Source organism: Loxodonta africana, chromosome 13, assembly GCF_030014295.1.
Source record: "Loxodonta africana isolate mLoxAfr1 chromosome 13, mLoxAfr1.hap2, whole genome shotgun sequence".
NCBI classification, from domain to species: Eukaryota; Metazoa; Chordata; class Mammalia; order Proboscidea; family Elephantidae; genus Loxodonta; species Loxodonta africana.
The window spans coordinates 61,074,369-61,095,126 of NC_087354.1; the positions used below are offsets into that span (position 1 = coordinate 61,074,369).

The 20,758-nt window shown below is 37.8% G+C and overlaps 1 protein-coding gene across 2 annotated transcripts in view; it reads right to left on the minus strand.

The window, feature by feature from the left end:
• The window catches only part of UNC13C (unc-13 homolog C), a 633,353-nt gene that overhangs the window by 203,071 nt on the left and 409,524 nt on the right, over nucleotides 1–20,758 (minus strand). For both annotated transcript variants that reach the window (XM_064267528.1, XM_064267529.1), the window contains one exon: nucleotides 7,332–7,465. In XM_064267528.1, the coding sequence (XP_064123598.1) occupies nucleotides 7,332–7,465 (134 nt within the window). The remainder of the gene's footprint in view (nucleotides 1–7,331; nucleotides 7,466–20,758) is intronic.

Genomic DNA, 20,758 nt, shown 5'->3' on the forward strand with positions numbered 1-20,758 from the left:
AAAAAAAGTACAATAAGCATAGGAAAAAGTACAGTATAAGGACTGTAAGCTGTGTCATAGCTCATTAAGATTTGTGGTAGTGCTTTTGTACTGTAAAAATTTCATAGATTTCACTCCTGATGCAAGATTTAACTTAGCTGATAGGATTTCACTGACATTTGCTTTATAGTTCAAAACTGATGAAACCATAGAAATATTTTCCCTCTAACCCATTTTGTGCAGCATTCTGCAACACTTCTTCTCCCACCTAGACCCCTTCAGGACCAGATAATATTAATTATGCTTATACAGTCTTCTCAGTACACGTATTTCCTCCACACATGTTAAACAACTGCAGAGGCCACAGTATAACCTGGTGACATCTGCAAAGCTGACAGTTTCCAAAACAATTTTTTTACTCCTATCTGTCAAGTAAAAAGAGGGGAGAAAAATTCACGACTGTAAGCAAAACATAACAGATGAAGAAATAAATTAGTGCTTAGAGTAAGAGGAGGGAGACATCCAGTATTTCATATAATGTAGAATTTTATCAAGTTCAGAGGAACTACTGGCTAGATTTTACATTTCCAGTTTTATGTTCCTAAACACAGTGTTCTTTGCACTGTGCCCAGATTTTCTTTGTAGATTTGCAAATTTATAATCTCACTTCAGCATCAAATTTTATATACTTTATCATTGTTGTGTTCCCAGTACCAAATCATGATTCCAAAGGCAAAACTGTTTTCTTCCAACACACTCCACAGTTGAGTAATTTTGTATGTGTGGTTTTTTTTGAGGGGGGAGGCGGCGGGTCTAGATAAAAAATCCACAGCATCTGCATGTTTGCTAGAGTGTTATTTTCGACAATTTAACACATTCCTGGCTGTTTCCTACGTGTAATTCATCACAGTATAAGGCGGTAGTTAAACCTTAATGCAGTCATAAAGATGGAGGTTTGATTTCTTCTCTGCTGCTTAACTCAACTGGAGCCTTGATGGCATAGTGGTTAAGAACTCCACTACTAACCAAAAGGTCAGCTGTTCAAATCCACCAGCCGCTCCTTGGAAACCCTATGGGGCAGTTCTACTCTGTCTTACAGGGTCACTAGGAGTTAGAACTGACTCAATGGCACCTAACAACAACAATTTAACTCATTTACCTAAGTGGAGCATCAAATTCTCTCTTTAAGATGCAATTTCTTCATCTGTCAAATGAGGATGATAGTAATTGTCTATTTTGGGACTTTTTAGAAGACTGTTGTGAGGATTATATGACATGTAAACACTGCACAATTGCTGGCACATAGTGAACACTGAATAAATGTTTCTGCTGATAAAATTCTGACTATAAATGGAAAACATATAAAATATTACTTAGATTCTATTAATTTCTGATGTAAAAAAATTATCACAGAAACTGAATAGGAGTTTATATTCGCTAATATTCAGTCTTCAGAAAAAACAGGTGAGACAGCTGTTAACAAAATTAGTTATTAATAAAATCTGGATGGCAGAGGGAATTTTTATTTACTTACAAGAGTCGCTATGAGTCAGAATCAACTTGATGGCAGCGGGTTTGTTTGTTTTTTATGAGCATAAACTGGTTTTGCTAACTGGAAATCCCAGATTACATGCTAGCAATTTATACGTTAATTACAAAAAAAAAATCTAAACTATACAAAAGCAGGACTGAAAGCGGTATTAACTTCCCAAAGCTGTTTTCTAACCTCGTAGAATTATTATATATACTTACAAGGTAAAACAATACATCTAAAACATGGTACATTAAATAATCATACTTAAATATTCCTATATTTTTTTTTTTAGCCCTGGTGGCACAGTGGTTAAGAGCTATGGCTGCTAACCAAAAGGTTGGCAGTTTGAATTCACCAGCTGCTCCTTGGAAGCCCTATTGGGCAATTCTACTCTGTCCTATAGGGTCGCTATGTGTTGGGATCCACTGTTTTTTTGCTGATATATTTTTAAAAATAGTCCTTCTCACACTGTCCTAAATTAGTAAGGTTTGCTGTATACAAATTAAATTCTTTAATGTAAAGCTCCACCTCTTCTTCATTTTCTATGCAGTCATAGCTGAATTTAGCCTATCATTTATAAAAAAGGAGGTTTAACGAAGTCTCTGATTCATTCCACCGTTATTTGAACGTCTCCTGTATTTAATTTATGGCAATTAATACAAGGCATAAATGTTTTAAACTGTGAATCCTATGAGGCACAATTTAATAACCCAATTTATTATCTTGCAAATCTTAGTGAACTAAAGAAAGCATAATCTACCACTGCCAAATTTGATAATACTGAGTCACTAGTCGTAAGAGATAAAATTAGAATCCATTAAAAGTGAAGTATTATTTTGATATGCAAAGTTTGTCTTTGAAGAATGTGTTAATTGCTACAAATGAGTAAGCAATGGTTCTGTACTACTGGATGTCAGGACTACAACTGAAGCTTCATTATCAGCTAGAATTCAAGATGTATTTAGTCTGGTGTGCACTTTTCACATTATAAAGAAAAGTTCAGCTCATGTTAATATGTTCTACATTTAAGAATACTGGATGTATATTAATGTAATTAACTGCCAGTGTTATGAAGAGAAAGAAAAGCCAAGAAGAATAGATTTTATTAGCAGGACTCTCCACTAGTAAACTGGAGTCCCCAGGTGGTATAATGAAGCCCTAGCAGCGCAGTGGTTAAGAGCTCCGCTGCTAACCAAAAGGTTGGCAGTTCAAATCCTCCAGCTGCCCCTTGGAAACCCTAGAGCAGTTCTACTCTGTCCTGTAGGGTTGCTGTGAATTGGAATTGACTCAACAGTGAGGGTTTTGGTTGTTTGTTGTTGTTGGGTGGAGCAAACACTTAATGCACTTGGTTTAACTGAAAGTTTGGCCATTTGAGTCCACCCAGAGGCCCCTCAGATAAAAGGCCTGGTGATCTACTTCTGAAAAATCAGCCATTGAAAACCCAGTGTTGCACAGTTCTACTCTGACACACATGGGGTCGTCATAAGTCAGAACTGACTCGACGGCAACTGGTTAGCATTAAGCTGTAAACTAGCCTTACAAATTAAAGCTGTATTAAAGGGAAATTAAAATATATCACAACATTGCAGTTAAGTGTGAATGCATTCAGAGTGCGAACTCCTTTAACTGAACATTTTCTATGGTGATAATTTTTCCTTTTATACTTAGGTTCTCTTCTACCATAAAATAAGTCAATCACCAATGCCATTTAAACCCAGCCACCTTTTCTAACCTTTTGCTTTCTCTTTATTTACATTTACAACCTAAGGCATCATTTTACTGATCTTCAATTTAAATACACCAAGAAAAATAAAATTGTGATTGGATCTAGGTTAACTACTGAAATCAGCAGAAAATAACAAATGTTGGAGAGACTGTGTGGAGACTGGAATTCTTATGCACTGCTGATCGAAATGCAAAATGATACAACCATTTTGGAAAATGATATGGTGCTTCCTTAAAAAGCTAGAAATAGAAATACCATATACTGCAGCTATCCCAGTCCTAGGAATATACCCTAGAGAAATAAGAGCCCACACGCGAATAGACATATACACACCCACGTTCTGTGGGTGGTTTCTTTGCAGCAAAATTCACAATAGCAAAAGACAGAAACAACCTAAGTGCCCATCAACAGAAGAATGGCTAAACAAACTATGGTGCATACACCCAATGGAATACTATACAACGATAAAGAATAATGATGAATCTGTGAAACATCTCACAACATGGATGAAACTGGAGGGCATTATGCTGAGTGAAATAAGTCAATCAGAAAAAGATGAATACTGTATAAGACCGCTCTTATAAAAACTATCTTTGATAGTTATGAGGGAGGGGATGATTGGAAAGGGAATGACACTAACTAGACAATAGATAAGTGGTAACTTTGGTGAAGGGTAAGACAGTACACAATACCGGGAAGTCAGTACAACTTGACCAAGACAAAGTGATAGAAGCTTCATAGATTCATCCAAACTCCCTGAATGACTGAATCACCGGCCTGAGGGCTGGGGACCGTGGTCTCAGGGGACAACTAGCTCAACTGGCATAACATAGTTTATAAAGAAAATGTTCTATATCCTACTTTGGTGAGTAGCGTCTGGGGTCTTAAAAGCTTGGGAGTGGCCATCTAAGACACTCCACTTGTCCCACCCTATCTGGAGCAAGGAAGAATGAAGAAAAAGAAAGACACAAGGGAAAGGTTAGTCTAAAGGACTGATGTACCGTTAACTACCACACTTGCCGCTAGACTGAGTCCAGCATAACTAGATGGTGTCCAGCTATGACCACCGACGGTGTTGACAGGGATCACAATAGAGGGTCCCGGACAGAGCTGGAGAAAAATGTAGAACAAGATTCAAACTCACAACAAACAACCAAAAAACCAGGCTTACTTGTCGGACAGAGACTGGAGAAACTCGAGGGCATGGCCCATGGACACTCTTTTAACTTAGTACTGAAGTTACTCCTGAGGTTCACCCTTCAGCTAAAGATTAGACAGGCTCATAAAACAAATAATAATACAAGTAGCTCAACCATGTATGTGAGACTACATGGGCACACCACCCCAGGGGTAAGGACGAGAAGGCAGGAGGTGACAGGAAAGCTGGACTAATGGAAACGGGAAACTCAAGGTTGAGAAAGGGAGAGTATTGATATGTCATGGGGTTGGCAACCAACGTCACAAAACAATATGTATATTAGTTGTCTAATGAGAAGCTAAATTACTCTGTAAACCTTCATCTAAAGTACAATAAAAAAAAATTACAGTGTTAAAAAGCAAAGATGTCACCAGGAGTACATAGCAAAGTGTACATAAATTTTTGTATGAGAGACTGACTTGATTTGTAAACTTTCACTTAAAGCCCCCCCCCCCAAAAAGTAATCAAAAAGATACATTTCATTGGGCATATCTGCTGCAAAGGGCCTCTTTAAAGTGTTGAAAAGCAAAGATGTCGCCTCGGAAGGCTAAGGTGCGCCTGACCCACACCATGGTATTTTCAATTGCATCATACGCATGTGAAAGCTCGACAAGGAATGAGGAAGTCTGAAGAATTGATGCCTTAGAATTGTGATGATGGCAAAGAATATTGAATATACCATGGACTGCCAAAAGAATGAACAAATCTGTCTTGGAAGAAGTACAACCAGAATGCTCCTTAGAAGCAAGAATCACGAGACTGCGTCTTACATACTTTGGACATGTCAGGAGGAATCAGTCCCTGGAGAAGGATATCATGCTTGGTAAAGTAGATGGTCAGCGAGAAATAGGAAGACTCTCGATGAGTTGGATTGACATTGGCTGCAACAATGGGCTAAAGCATAACAACGGTTGTGAGTGTGGCACAGGACTGGGCAGTGTTTCATTCTGTGGTACATAGGGTCACTATGAGTCAGAACAAACTGGATGGCACCCAACAAGAAAAATGACAACAAAAATAAAATTAAAAAATGAAACAAAGACATCTCTCCATTTCCCATGTGTAATTGCTCATTTTTATATCTAGTAGGCTTAAATCAGTTTATAATTTTGAATTGATTTTTACCATAACTGAATGTATTTACTCCACATGCTTTAATACAATTATAAAAATTCTACTAAAGTCTTTGTATATTTTACGTGGTACATGATTAAAGACAATTCTGGGAAACTGTAATTGATTCCATGATTTTATACATATCTTTTACTAGTCATACCTTGTTTTCTAAAATTTGGTAAATCTATTGGGTAAGTAAGGAGGTATGCTCCCCAAGGGAGAATGTATGAAAAGGAGACTAACCTTCAAAAACTTTTAATTTGCATTTATTGGCAGATGTTTACTTTCATTTAAAAGTTATTTATCAAATGCCCTTTCCCAGTTCAAGGATGGTTTTTAAACAAGCTGTTGGTCTCTCAACTTTTAAGAAGACTCCTCTGTTCTCAAGAAAGGACCAGAGAGTAAATGAGAAAATATACTTATTTCACAAAGTTGCCAGAGACCTGAGGACTACCCAGCAGCCATGATGAGCTGAGGACATGTCATGGATTAGGAGAGGAGCTCTCTCAGTCCTGGGATACCAGAAGAGAAAGAAGAGTCGTGTCTACACAGGGTCATCAGGAGACACTCCGGTAGTCAGGAAGAAAAGGTGGATATAGGGATTAGGGGTTGAGGAAAATAAATGAAAAAGTGAACCTAAGGGTGCTATCATGGTTGCACATCAAACAGAACACTTTTTCCACAATTTGGAGGAAACTGGGACAGATGAGAACAGGTGGGGTTAAGTGGCAGGAAAGAGTAAAAACTGGAATACTTAAATTTCTATCTTCTGTAATTGGAATTCTCATTGAATTCAACATAACCTTTGATCCTAATTGACTTGACCAGTGAGGAGATTGAAAAAAAAAAAAAAAATCTTACAGTAAATCTGAATCTACTTCATGTTCTACTTCTTACAGCATGTTTGTCTATTACCGTGATCTCTGCTCCTGCTGCCCCCAGCATTTCAGGTCTTACCCTCTGCATTAATCAGACTGAGAGTCAAGGTTGGCAGAGTCAGCTGTTATGTTCTTGTACAGTCCTTAACATGTGCATAAAAAGTAAACCGTAAAGTCATCCAACTTAAAAATTGGCTTGAATCTTGGAAATCACCTGGTAAAATCTGCTTATTTACATTTGAGAAAACTGAGGCCCAGGGGAATTAGATAATCTGCCCAAGGTCTCCTAGCTAGTGGCGTTTCAGTTGATAAGAGGATGATTTTACAAACTCTCCTAGAACAGTCATGAATTTTTAATTCATCTCCTTTATCTACCTGCTTGTGATTTTTAAATTCTATGCCTTGAGGCATAGGCTTTAGCTTGTTAATTGAGAAAACGGACTTGTTCTATAAAATATTTCACTAAATTTGTTAAATCCAGCACATAGGACTATTTTGAAAGCAGGCTTGTGGACAAATCTTTATTATTACAAAGCCACAGCGAAATGTTTAATATTAACTCTTCAGCATTCTTTTCTGCTTTTTGGGGGGCGTATTTTGAGACTATGGGGTAGCTATAAAAGGAACAAGAAGGAAGAAGAAATGCTTTGCATCAAATAAAAAGTAAATCTTAGGGTATATTTGTTTCCATATACAAAGAATTGCACTCAGTGGGGCTCAAACTAAAAACTCATTATACCACTGAATTGATATCTACGGATAAAACAAAATACTGTTTTCTGTAGCTTAATTTGGGAAAAGGTTCTCCTTGTCTTGAGAGTATAAACTTTGATTCAAATATTTTATTTTTCTTAACTCTAATGAACTAAAACTCATTCATTTCCAAAACTGTGTACTTACTGATTCAGGACAGGCGTGTAGGTGGTTTTATCCTCATCAATAATAGTGACCATCAGTGTAATAAGTTGGGGCCAAAAATCCAAATTCTTGGTGGTTGGTCCTTGATCTTCCCGAGGAATGTCCTGTTTCTTATTCTGCCGACAAGGTCACGCACATGCAAAAGAAAAGGTTACATTGGATGGCTTTAGTTCCATGTCACTGTCAAACAGGAGGACCAAAGAAAAGTCATTATGGAATAAGTCTCAGATTATGGGAGCCAAACCTCTTAAAACCAGGTTTCCTTTCCTCACCGAATATGGGATCTCATGGTGGCAGAGACTTGTGTTTCTAAATATTTTGGACCTGGAACGGAGGTTTCCCTTCCCTCTGATTATTATAGCTCATGATCTTAGGAATTACTGGAAGAATTATTCCTTGTGGTTTCTTCCAAGGTAAAGATTAAATTCAGCGTGTACAAAGGTGAGTGTCTGTGTGAAATTTAGCCTGTGTGAATATTTTCTCCAAATTTACATTGGTAATAAGTGGGCAGAACTCATGGCTGCCCAGTCATGTTAGGGCTGTTAAGCTCCACAGAAAATATCTTTTACATGAATGACCTGGAACTCTTCCGTTCAGTGCACAAATGTATCTTGTTTACTACAACATTGTAAATCTACCTTTCCCTTAAAAAAAAAAAAAAAAAACTTATTTGAATCTTTATTTACCACACTGACTGAATTCCCACACTCTCATCTCTAGCAGCAGAGAGTGGCCTGGGATGACCGACCCCTAGACTGAGATTAACAAATTACAACACCAATTGTAATTTTCACATATAAATTTCATGCTCAACATATACAATTCTTTTAAACATACACATAAACTATTTTGCTTATTTTTATTTATTTAATTTTTTTGTTGGATAGTCTTCTTAGGATACTTCTATGTTAACTTTTTTACCTTAGGCCAAAAGATGAAATTAGGCAGAGATATTTTCACTCAAATATACAAATAAATGGGAAACATATGGCTTGGAAATCCTGACTATCTTGCTAAATGATTTACAGGTGTATAGGTCTAGGATCTCTGAAAATTTCAATTTGTAGCTCAGGGAACTCATGGATTCTTTGATCTAAAAAGGGGTTTTGATTTTATCTGGCCCAGTGTACCACTATTGCCCACTGCCGTATCTTACCAGACCAGTCCTCCTCTGCTGAATAGTCGTATTGTTCCATATCTTCCCACGCTACTCAAGACATGTGCTACCTCAGAGGAGTCATCATTCTATTACTGTTCTTATTTAGGTTAAAATAACAGCACCATCTTAAATCCACTTACCACTAGAGACCGCCACACCAGGCTACACTGCACCTTTAGGGAGATTGCCCTACGGTGCTTCCAGACTCTATGGATTTACCTTTCTGCTCAAAATATAGCCGATATTAAAACATGGAGAGATCAAATGGTCAAAAAATTAAAATGGTCATGACACAAACTATTTCAAATAGACATAATAAACTGTAAGCAGTCTCCAGAGGATCTTAAGAGCTTTGTTTACCTGAAAATTACTTGAAACTCATTGGCAGGATTCCTCCCTTAATTCCTGCAGACATTTGGTATACCAAAGTATATCAGGGAATTTTTAAGAAGAAAAATATAGCAATAGTTCTTACATATATCCAGCTTTGCCTACTTTTAAGGTAAAATTTTAATTAAAATTAATCTTTGCTTTTGTAAATAAGACTATTTTTTATCACATTAATGTAATTATTTACTCATTATATCAAGCTCAATAGATTTCTCTCTCTACTAAGTATTTAGAAATCCAGACAATCTGGGAGCTAACAGTTGGAAACAAAATTATGTCCGATGGCCACAGTGGACTATATTAGAATACTATCATTAACCACCACGATGTGTACATAGCTAAACTATACATCTAACCTATTTTAGGTAATGGGATTAAGTGAAAGGAAATCACTATAGATGGTATGTCTAACATCACAGTCATGTATTATCATCCTGTAATGAGTAATATGCAAATTAGGGGACACAGAAATAGTTGAATATGCATTAACTCCAAAGTTCCTTAGCTGTCACAAATTATACTTTTATCATTTTTTTTTTTGACACCAGAGGATTATTGATGGTTTTTTTTTTTTTGCATCAAATTCTTTATGTTGTAACAGAATAAACCAAATTGGATCTTGAATCATTAAGTTTTTACATTCCATACAACAGTATCATAAATCAGCATTTTTCCCATTTTAATAGTGAGCTTTCATAGGTTGCGTATTTAAAGGAATGGGGTATAATTAAGAATATTCATGTATTTACCTGGGTTCTTAAGAATTACATTTTTCTAAGTATTAGTTTATTAATATATCTTAGAAGTCTACTGGAGCTTCTGCATGGAACAGTTAATGTATTCGGCCGCTAACCAGAAGGTTGGAGGTTTCAGTCTATACAGAGGCTCCTGAAAGGAAAGGCCTGGCAATCTAATTCTGAAAAAATCAGCTGCTGAAAACTCTATGGAGCACAGTCCTACTCTGACACATATGAGGTTGTCATGAGTCAGAATCGACTCTACAGCAACAGGTCTGGAGAAAGTCTACTAGGATATTTGACCTATGGTTGAAAGAATCTAATAGTAAAAGTTTATGGAACTAATATGGAGTCCCTGGGTGGCACAAACAGTTAAGCATTCAATTACTAGCTGAAAAGTTGGTGGTTCAAACCCACTCATTGGCATCTCAGAAGACCAGCCTGGGAATCTGCTTCTGAAAGGCCACAGCCTTGAAAATCCTATGCAACTCAGCTTTACTCTGCACACTTGGGGTTGCCATGAGTCAAGGTCAACTCATTGGCCACTAAGAACAACAACAATAAGTATATTAATATTGACTGAAGCCTTTATAAACTAAAAATTGTCATAATAAGTAAATATAGTAATTATGAACTCATCAATAACCACAAACAAATGAAATTACAGTAAGTTTATAAAACTATGACTAAGTACCCAGTACCCAGTGCCGTTAAGTCAAGTAGATCAACTGAAATTATAGTGACTTATAATAGTTGGTAAAATTATTTTGTTAATAGTTTCATGAAGAAAAAGACTTGAAAGAAAGTTTGTGAGAGTATAGTGGGGAGAGAGGGAGCCCTGGTGGCACACTGGTTAAGTGCTCGGCTGCTAACCTAAAGGTCAGCGGTTTGAACCTACCAGCTGCTCCATGGGAGAAAGATGTGGCAGCCCGCTTCTGTAAAGATTACAGCCTTGGAAACCCAAGGGGGCAATTCTACTCTGTCCTGTGGGGTTACTATGAGTCAGGATTGACTAGAAGGCAATGGTATTTTTTTTTTAATGCGGAGAGGAATTTTGAAAAGTGGAAAGCTGCCAGGGTGTATAATCGGCTGAAGAAAGCTTCCAAATGGCAAGTTTATCAAAGGATATTTCACTACAGAAAAGTTTGTACAGATAAACTGATAGGATGTATATATACTTTCATTACATAAGAATATATGACGATATTCCATCAAGAAGATACCAATAAAGATAGAATAATTACATGCCCAATAACAGAGGTGATATCTTCATGTTGGTGGTACATATGCCACACTTCTGAAGTCACTATAAAATGTTTTTGTTCCATTCCATGTATTTGTTCAATAAGCATATAATTATGTAATTCTAAAAAGCTGTCTACACAAGGGTGGGGGATATATTTGGTAGAAGAATACAAAATGGGATATTTGAATGCAAAAGCACACAACAGATATATATTTAAAGAATTACTAGTAAGATGAGGCTACAACAGCTTTTGACAAAGTGTATTTCTCTAACAGTTCTGCTGAATGTTATTGAGTGTTATACATACACACTCATACATGTACAATTCCATGCTCAAATAGACTAAGAAAACTTCTGCTTAACTACATATAGTTAAATAGTTTATCTCTCCAGATTTCTTGGAGCCTTGAATATGCTAATGTGTGTTGTGATGCTCTAAGATGGTGGCCCTCAAATTTTAACATATATTAGCATCACCAGGATGGCTTCCTAAAATGTAGACTGCTGAACCATATCCCCAGAATTTCTGATGCAGTAGGTCTAAGGTGGGACTTGAGAATCTGCATTTCTAATGAGGTCCCAGATGATGCTGGTGGTGCTGGCCCAGGGCCCAACTGAGAACCACTGCTGCTAAGAGACTTTACTGGAACATTAATTTCTTAAATGTATTTGACCTTGGTAAAGTGTCACCTCCCCTTCCTACTTCCCATACTCCGTCTTACAAAACTCTTCACAAGATAAGTGTTTCTCAGAACACATTTTGGAAAACTAAAGTTTGGGGAGAGATGCAGGTATCAAATCATAAAGGACCACATGTGTCATGTCAAAGAGTTTACATTTGAACCAAAGTTGATGAGTGCCATAAAGCATTTTAAATATGGGAGTATTTGGTCACATTTGTGTTTTAAATGAATTGGAAACAGCAAGAAAACTTTAATGAAGGGGAAGGGTCATAGTTACAAAACAGCCAATAAGTAAAATGGGTAGGAATCATTGACTAGTTGGTGAGAGAAAAAAGAGAGGAGGAATCAGGTGGAGCAATCTAGAAGGTTATTAGGTAAACATTCTAGAATTTAAAAAGCATTCTGGACCGTTGATGTAGACAGATGAATTCTGGGTTATGTGTGGCAGTTGAAATTATGGGGTGTGAATAAGATCTCCCAAAAAAGAGTGGGAGGAGAATATACATCAATGGATAAAACCTTGGGAGGAAAATCTGAAAAGGCCAAAAAAATAAAATTTTGGGAAACAGAAGCATACGTGGGAGAGTGAGGCCCCTGTTAAAATGAGAGAGAATGGGATCCACAGTACACATGGGAGGCTTAGCCTTAAACCTCAAGAAGAACATGGCTTCCTCTGAGTCAGGTGATAAAAGAGTCTTACATATCAGTCTTGTTGATGGTGAGGAAGGAATTTCCATTCCAAGATAAGAAGTAGTAGGTGCAGGGTACTAGAGGAGTTAAGTAGTAAAGGTTTAACGTAGCCACTGCAAGAAATGAGAGTGAGCCTTTATTTGGGCACATTTGGGCACATAGGGTACTGTCAGGTAAATCAGAAGCTCTGTTGAGGATGGGACCCTGATCTCACCATGGCGTTAATCTGGACCTTCGTGAGAGTTCTCCATTGCTGGGTCTAGAAGCTGAGGGAACAGAGTGCTGGGTTGATAATGAGGGTTTTCATACTGGAGCAAAATGACAGCAGGAAAAGAGAGATTTGAGTGTTTTGACAAAAGCAGTTAAGTGCTGGAATATATACATATATACCTGTTGCCGTCGAGTCAATTCCTACTCATAGTGATGCTATAGGACAGAGTACAGCAGTCCCATAGGGTTTCCAAGGAGCAGCTGTTGGATTTGAACTGCCACCTTTTGGTTAGCATCCATAGCTCTTAACTACCACTCCACCAGGGCTCCTATATATATATACTGTTTGCACCACCTGGGGACTATATATATATATAGTCCCCAGGTGGTGCAAACAGTTCGTGCTCAACTACTAACCTGAAAGCTTGGTGATTCAAACCCACCCAGAAGCACCATGGAAGAAAGGCCTGGTGATCTGCTTTTGTAAAGATTACAGTCAGGAAAACCCTATGAAGCAGTTTTACTCTGGAACACATGGAGTCACCAATTTGGAATCAACTCGATGGCAATGGGAAGAAGAATATATACGTGTGTGTGTGTGTGCATGCGTATATATACACACACACATACACACACACAAATATATATATATATATATATATATATATATATATATATATATATATATATATAGAAACCCTGGTGGCATACTGGTTAAGAAGCTATGGCTGCCAGCCAAAAGGCTCACAGTTCGAATCCACCAGGCACTCCTTGGAAACTCTATGGGGCAGTTCTACTCTGTCCTATAGGATCATTATGAGTTGAAATTGACTCAATGGCAATGGGTTATATATATATATATATATCCAGAAGAAGAAAGAAAAGAAGTGGGAGAGAAGGTAGAGGAACAGATCTAGAAGAAGATAGCGATAAAAGTAAAAGGACAGGAGGTTGTGGTCAGTAGGATCTCACTGTCTTACTGTTTAGGTATTCAGACCACAGAACAGGGAGGCTGGAATAGAGAGTATGTGAAGGCTCATGGAGCTGAGGTCTAGGAGAGCCAAGGGCAGTGACTTCTCAAGTAAGATATGCAATGTGCATAGAGATAATTTTAGTTCAAGGTAGGTAAGCAATAATTAAAGTCTTGGCAACAAGGTGTCCTGACACTGAAAATTTGGAAAATCAGGACAGGGTTGATGGAAAGACATAAAAAAGAAAATGATACAGAAGTAAGTGTGAATATTTGAAAAGAAAAATATTTTAAATGAGATTTTTTTAAAAAGGCTGGCAAATAAATAAGTGTTACATCATCAATAGATAGATTTTATGTAATATGTTCATGGTTTCCTCTTACTCTGAGTTGGTTGTGTGCTTCCTCATGCTTCTGAGATAAGAAAATCCTAGGTCTGGCAGGTAGTTCATAGGCTAGCAAAATGGGAACTCTGTCAATCTATGATTCTTGTGAACAGCAATGTGGATAGTTCATCAGTTAGGTAGAGGGAGGATGTTTATCCAGTTCTATACACGGACAAGACCGATGAAGAGAAATATTCTAGGTGGCCTTCCCCTATCTCAAGGCAACCTACTGGGACCTTCTTGACATCAGTGGAGCCACCCATTAGGATTCTCTTTCCGGGATACTGCTGATTCTCCTCGCTGTCTAATAAAACCTCCACCACCTCCAAAAGCTGCAACAGAGGCTGAACATTCCAACACTAGACATGAAAGATTGAATATTCACACGAACAATGGCCAGACCATGTATGACAGAACTCTGATCCATAACCTCTAAAACCAATCAGACCAGAATGGTCAGGGCTTGGTCAGTGACTGTCAGCTTCCCTATATTTTGCCCTTATTTCCAACTCAGGACCAGTCAGGGAAAGCCAAATATGTTCACCAAACTAATCACGTACATGTTCTGCTTCTAGTTACCCAGCACCCAGGTTCCTTCACCATGCCAACAACTTCCAGTCCGGTGACACCTGAAGCCTTCCCTGTTTTTACTATAAATAAAGCTTCCCCACTCCCCTACCTGCCTTTGATTCTTTTCAAAATCCAAGTGATAGTGGTTGACACCCTTTCTGTAGGAGGCTACATAAATAGCCTCTATTTGTTCTCATTTGGATGGTCTTAATTTCTTTCCACAGCCAAATGCTCTCATTTTATAGATGAAGAATCTGAGGATTACCTTAATCCTTACCTTCTCTTCTTAACTGAGAACAGAAAATATACACTACATTAAAAAAAAAAAAAAAATTATAGTTTTGGTTTTTCCTTTATATCCTCAACTCCAAGACCTGATTATATAGTTTATATAACACAGATGGCAACTGTGTTATATAAACTATATAATAAGTAATAATACTGAGCTAAATTTTATTCTAAGCTGCACATCTTGATGAGAGGGGAAGCCTTCAGAGAATAAAGTTACTGACACACTTGTGAAATCCCACACCCTTCCTGAGCTCTTGGGCTGTCAAGACTGTTCAGCATTCATTCACGGATTGAGTTATAGGCATGAATGAGGTCTAGTTTTAAGTTAATCTTCATTTAGTTTTCTCTAAGTTTTAGAACTTTCTTAATTTTCACCACTGTATCATCAGCATCTCATTGTTCCTAAGATTAACCCCAAAGAGAAATTCCTTCTAATGTTGCTATTCCTTACTCCCTGTATGACCTTAGTCCCTTCGTATATTTCTTCCAGCTCCAATTAGAGTTGATATAATTCTGTTCAATTTTGGGAAGTATGGAAAACCCAACACGGACACAATGGGAAGGTCCAAAGAGTTTAGCTTTTCGCTCTTGACAGGCTCCCTACTCTGCTACTCCAAATAGAGAACAGACAAAACGATATCACGGTGTCCAGAATTACTATATTCAAATTACTCCTCTTGGTAATCCTGGGACGCTACAGCCCAACCGTTTGACTGATTAAACCAAATCAGTTGCTGTAGCAATTTTGACTCATGGCAGCCCCTTGTGTGTCAGAGTAGAACTGCACTCCTTACAGTTTTCAACAGCTGATATTTTGGAAGTAGACTGCCAGGCCTTCCTTCTAAGGTACCTTTGGGTGGACTTGAACTTCCACCCTTTCGATGAGCAACAAAGCACATTAACTGTTTGCACCATCCAGGGACTCTGCTTGACTGATTACACAAAATAACATGAGTCTCTACTCTTGGTGTGAAGGTGTGGACAGGAATCCAACAAACCAAGGTGTAGAAGTACTTCATGGAGGCTTCCTCCAAAGAAAACAACAACAGTGGAAACAGGTCGTCAAGGTGGCTTAGCTTTATGTGAACAACTTGGCCACCATGCCAGAGCTCTATGGCTTCTCCTCTTTGTCAGTTAAGACATAGGCAGTGGGGCTAGATTCCAGGGTCTGGCATCTGGAGTGAGATCAGGAGGCTGTCCACAGGTGTAACGAGAGGAAGAGTTACACAAGTTAAAATCAATGAATAAGTAAATGCGACTTCTTTTCTCTCCTTTCTCAACTCTTGACAGGAGCTCACAGCCATATCCAACCCCTGTACTTCTTTTCTTTGTTCTTGAATCATACCGTAAAGCCAAAAGACTGCAGGCAACATCTATTGCAATTTCTGCATTCTACAGATGAGGCGACTGAGCCTAAAATAGGTTAAAGTGATTAAGCCGGGACACACAGCTCATATAAATCAGAAAATCCAGATCTTAAAAACTTAAGATTTTTCAAGACACTATCCTTCACTCTACATCCTTCTCCTAAAGTTCAAAATTACTCAAGTGACAGACAGAGACTGGAGGAACCCTGAAAACTATTGCCCCCAGACACTGTGCTAACCCGGAACTGAAAACATTCCTAAAGCCCACTTTTTAGACAAAGATTACAAAAGCCTATAAAACAAAAATAACACACGTGAGGAATGTGCTTCTTAGTTCAATCAAATATATGAGACCAAATGGGCAGCTCCTGTCCAAAAGCAAAGACAAAAAGGCAGATAAGGACAGCAACTAGACGAATGGACACAAGGAACCTAGGGTGGAAAGGGAGAGCGTGATGTCACATTGTAGGGGTTGTAACCAATGTCACAAACGTGTATAAAATTCTGAATGAGAAATTAACTTGAGCTGTAAACTTCCACCTAAACCACAATAAAAGAAAAAAGAGTTAAAATTCTCAAGTGAGAGAAACAATAGTCATATATATATATCGATAGCACTATTTCTTATATATATATATTTCCTACTGTTAAGACAGAAACAAAGATAGTTATTGCTCAGTAGGGTTTATGAGCCTTCCCAGTCATTTAAATGTTTGAGAGTCGTTACTAAATGAAAGCATTGCTATTTTTTTTTTAATTAATGACCTAATAAATCTCTCTGTATATCTTAAGATCTATGTACTTCAAAGTTTGTTTCCAGTAGTGAACTTTAATGTCACTGTCAAAGCTGCCTTCATCGCTCACTGAATTTTACTGATATATTGTAAGTCATTTAAGCTCAACCATGAATGGGAGAGATGTGGGGAAGTCAGAATCACCTGAGTTGCTTGCTGGAAATACAGTTGATTTTGGAGACCTGTAGCAGACCTACCAAATAAAGGTAGCTGGAGTTATGGCCTGAGGATCTGGGCTTGTATATACAACGTTGCTCTGCTGAAATACTCATGCTCACAGGAAGAACCCCCTGCTAACTTGTAATTAAAGCCAGGTAAACGTAAGTGTCACTAAATAGAAAGAGGAGTGATACTATTTCCTCCTGGATGCCAATATCAGACAAAGGTTTGCTACTGTCATAATGGCAATAGACTTCTGTTTCACTATTACACTGGACAAGTTTCCAACTACAGAAATTTGCCTAGTTTTAAGTGGAAGTGGAATAGTGACTAGATGTTTACCTGCTGCCCCTTCCAGCTGCTGATAGACCCTAATCTAGAAACTTGTGTGAAAGTTAATTTTTTAAACTAACAGTCACCAGAAAATTACTAGTATATTCAAAAGACTTAATGAACTGTTGCTAATTGAGAAGAATAGAGCAACTAGTGCACTTAAATAAAATTATTGAAAACTTAAAAGTACAATAACTTGGTTAGAAAATAAGAAATTTCTAAATATTAGAATATTTCACTTTGATTATAGCAAAAATTTCATTTCCTCACTGGGTTCTTTCTGTTTCCGTATATCAGAAGTATATTGACATTTAAATTTCTGAACTACATTTTGAAGTGTTTGGATACTCTAAGTGGTTTTTACAGCTCTAAATTGTTCCTTGAATTTGAATAGACTGCATAGTTATGTAGTCTATACATAACTGTAATTCTGAATATGGGCCTTAAAATATACAAATTATATAACGCTATGGCAGCACACAACAACTTTGAACATGGAATCAGAAACTTGTATTCTGATAACTTGTACAATATTTTGGTAATTCTTGTATTCTGATCCCAGCTAACCACTAACTTTTTGTAGAAATTTGGGCAAGCATTAATATCTTTGAGATTTGTATTTCTAATATATGAGATGGTAATATACAAGCTTCATCTTATGTTTCTGAGAATACAAACAAATAAATATATGGGTAGAAAATGAAATAGGTCACGTCTGGCTGGCATTTATTTCACATTCAAGATGTTACATCTTTAGAAGAACTGGTAGTGTTTAGCTCAAAGAAAATTCAGCAGTAGCTTGGTAACTGTCCTCAAATGGTGGATTGTTGTATAGAAAGAGATTAGATAAATTGGACATCTCATATAGTCAGGAAAATAAAACTAGTGTTGTTGTTATTAGGTGCTGTCAAGTTCCAACTCATAGCGACTCTATGCAGAACAGAAGGAAACATTGCCTGGTCCTGTGCCATTCTCATAATCCTGGTTATGCTTAAACCCATTGTAGCAGCCACTGTGTCAATCCATCTCATTGAGGGTCCTCCTCTTTTTCACTGATCCTCTACTTTACAAAGCATGATGTCCTTCTCCAAGCACTGATCCCCCGACAACATGTCCAAAGTACGTAAGATGCAGTCTTCCCGTCCTTGCTTCTAAGGTGCATCCTTGTACTTCTTCCAAGACAGATTTGTTCATTCTTTTGCCAGTCCATGGTATATTCAATATTCTTCCCCAACACTACAATTCAAAGGTGTCAATTCCTCAGTCTCCTGTATTCATCATCCAGTTTTCGCATGTATAGGAGGGGACTGAAAATACCATGGCTTGGGTCAGGTGCACCTTAGTCTTCAAGGTAACGTCTTTGCTTTTCAACACTTTAAAGAGGTCTCTTGCAGCAGATTTGCCCAGTGCAATGTGTCTTTTGATTTCTTGACTGCTGCTTCTGTGGGTGTTGATTGTGGGTCCTAGTAAAATGAGATCCTTAACAACGTCAGTCTTTTCCCTGATTATCATGATGTGGTTTATTGTCCAGTTCTGAGGATTTTTGTTTTCTTTATGTTGAGTGTAATACATACTGAAGGCAGTGGTCTTTCATCTTCATCAGTAAGTGCTTCAAGTATTCTTCACTTTCAGCAAGCAAGGTTGTGTTATTTGCATAACACAGGTTGTTAATGAGTCTTCCTCCAATCCTGATGCCCCATTCTTCTTCCTATAGTCTAGCTTCTCTGATTATTTGCTCAGCATACAGATTGAATAAAAAATTGAATAGGTATGATGAAAGGATACAACCCTGACATACACCTTTCCTAACTTTAAACCATGCAGTATCCCCTTTTTCTGTTCAAACAACTGCCTCTTGGTCTATGTACAGGTTCCACATGAGCACAATTAATTGCTCTGGCATTCCCATCCTTCCCAATGTTGTCCATAATTTGTTATGATCCACAGAGTTCAATGCCTTTGCATAGTCAATAAAACACAGGTAAACATCTTTCTGGTATTCTCTACTTTCAGCCAGAATCCATCTGACATCAGCAATGTTAACCCTGGTTCCATATCCTCTTCTGAATCCAACTTGAATTTCTGGCAGTTCCCTGTTGATATACTGCTATAGCCACTTTTGAATGATCTTCAGCAAAATTTTACTTACATGTGATATTAATGATATCATTTGGTAATTTCCACATTCGGTGGGATCACCTTTCTTGGGAACAGGCATAAATATAGATTTCTTCCAGTCGGTAGGCCGGGTAGCTGTCTTCCAAATTTCTTGGCATAGATAAGTGCTGCAACCATTTGTTGAAACATCTCAATTGATATTCTGTCAATTCCTGGAGTCTTGTTTCTCACCAATGCCTTCAGTACCATTGGTTACTGCTCATATGGTACCTCTTGAAATAGTTGAACATCGACCAATCCTTTTTGGTATGGTGACTCTGTGAATTCCTTTCAGCTTCTGTTGATGCTTTCCGAGTCATTTAACATGTTCCCCATAAAATCCTTCAATATTGCAACTTGAGGCCTGAACTTTTTCTTGAGTGCTTTCCGCTTGAGAAATGCAGAGCATGTTCTTCCCTTTTGGGTTTCCATCTCTAGGTCTTTGCACATGTCATTATAATGCTTTACCTTGTCCTCTCGAGCTGCCCTTTGAAATCTTCTGTTCAACTCTTCATCATTTCTTCCTTTCACTTTAGCTACTCAAGAGCAAGTGTCAGAGTCTCTTCAGACAACCATTTTGTTTTTTTCTTTCTTTCCTGTCTTTTTCATGTCCTCCTGCTTTCTTCATGTATGATGCCCTTGATGTCATTCCACAACTCGTCTGGTCTTCAGTCATTAGTATTCAACACGCCAAATCTATTCTTGAGAAGGTCTCTAAATTCAGGTGGGATATACTAAGGTCATACTTTGGCTCTCATGGACGTGTTCTAATTTTCTTTAGTTTGAGCTTGAACTTGCATATGAATAATTGATGATCTGCAGTCGGCCCCTGGCCTTGTTCTGACTGATGATGTTGAGCTTTTCCATCGTCTCTTCCCACAGATGTAGCCAATTTGATTCCTGTGTGTTCTCTCTGATGAGGTCCATGTGTATAGTAGCTGTTTATGTTGGTGAAAAAAGGTATTTGCAATGAAGAAGTCATTGGTCTTGTAAAATTCTATCATGCGATCTCCAACATTGTTTCTATCACCAAGGCCATATTTTCCAACTACCGATCTTTTTCATTGTTTCCAACTTTTGCATACCAATCTCCAGTAATTACCAATACATCCTGATCGTATCTTCAATCTATTTGATGAAAATACACAGTTACAAGGCTAAAAAACACTGTGGCAGAGACTAAATTCATTTCCCTTTTTTTCTTGGTTACTCAGCTAGACTGCTGTAGAAGATGGCTTCAAATTCTTTGACAATCCTTCCATTGGAA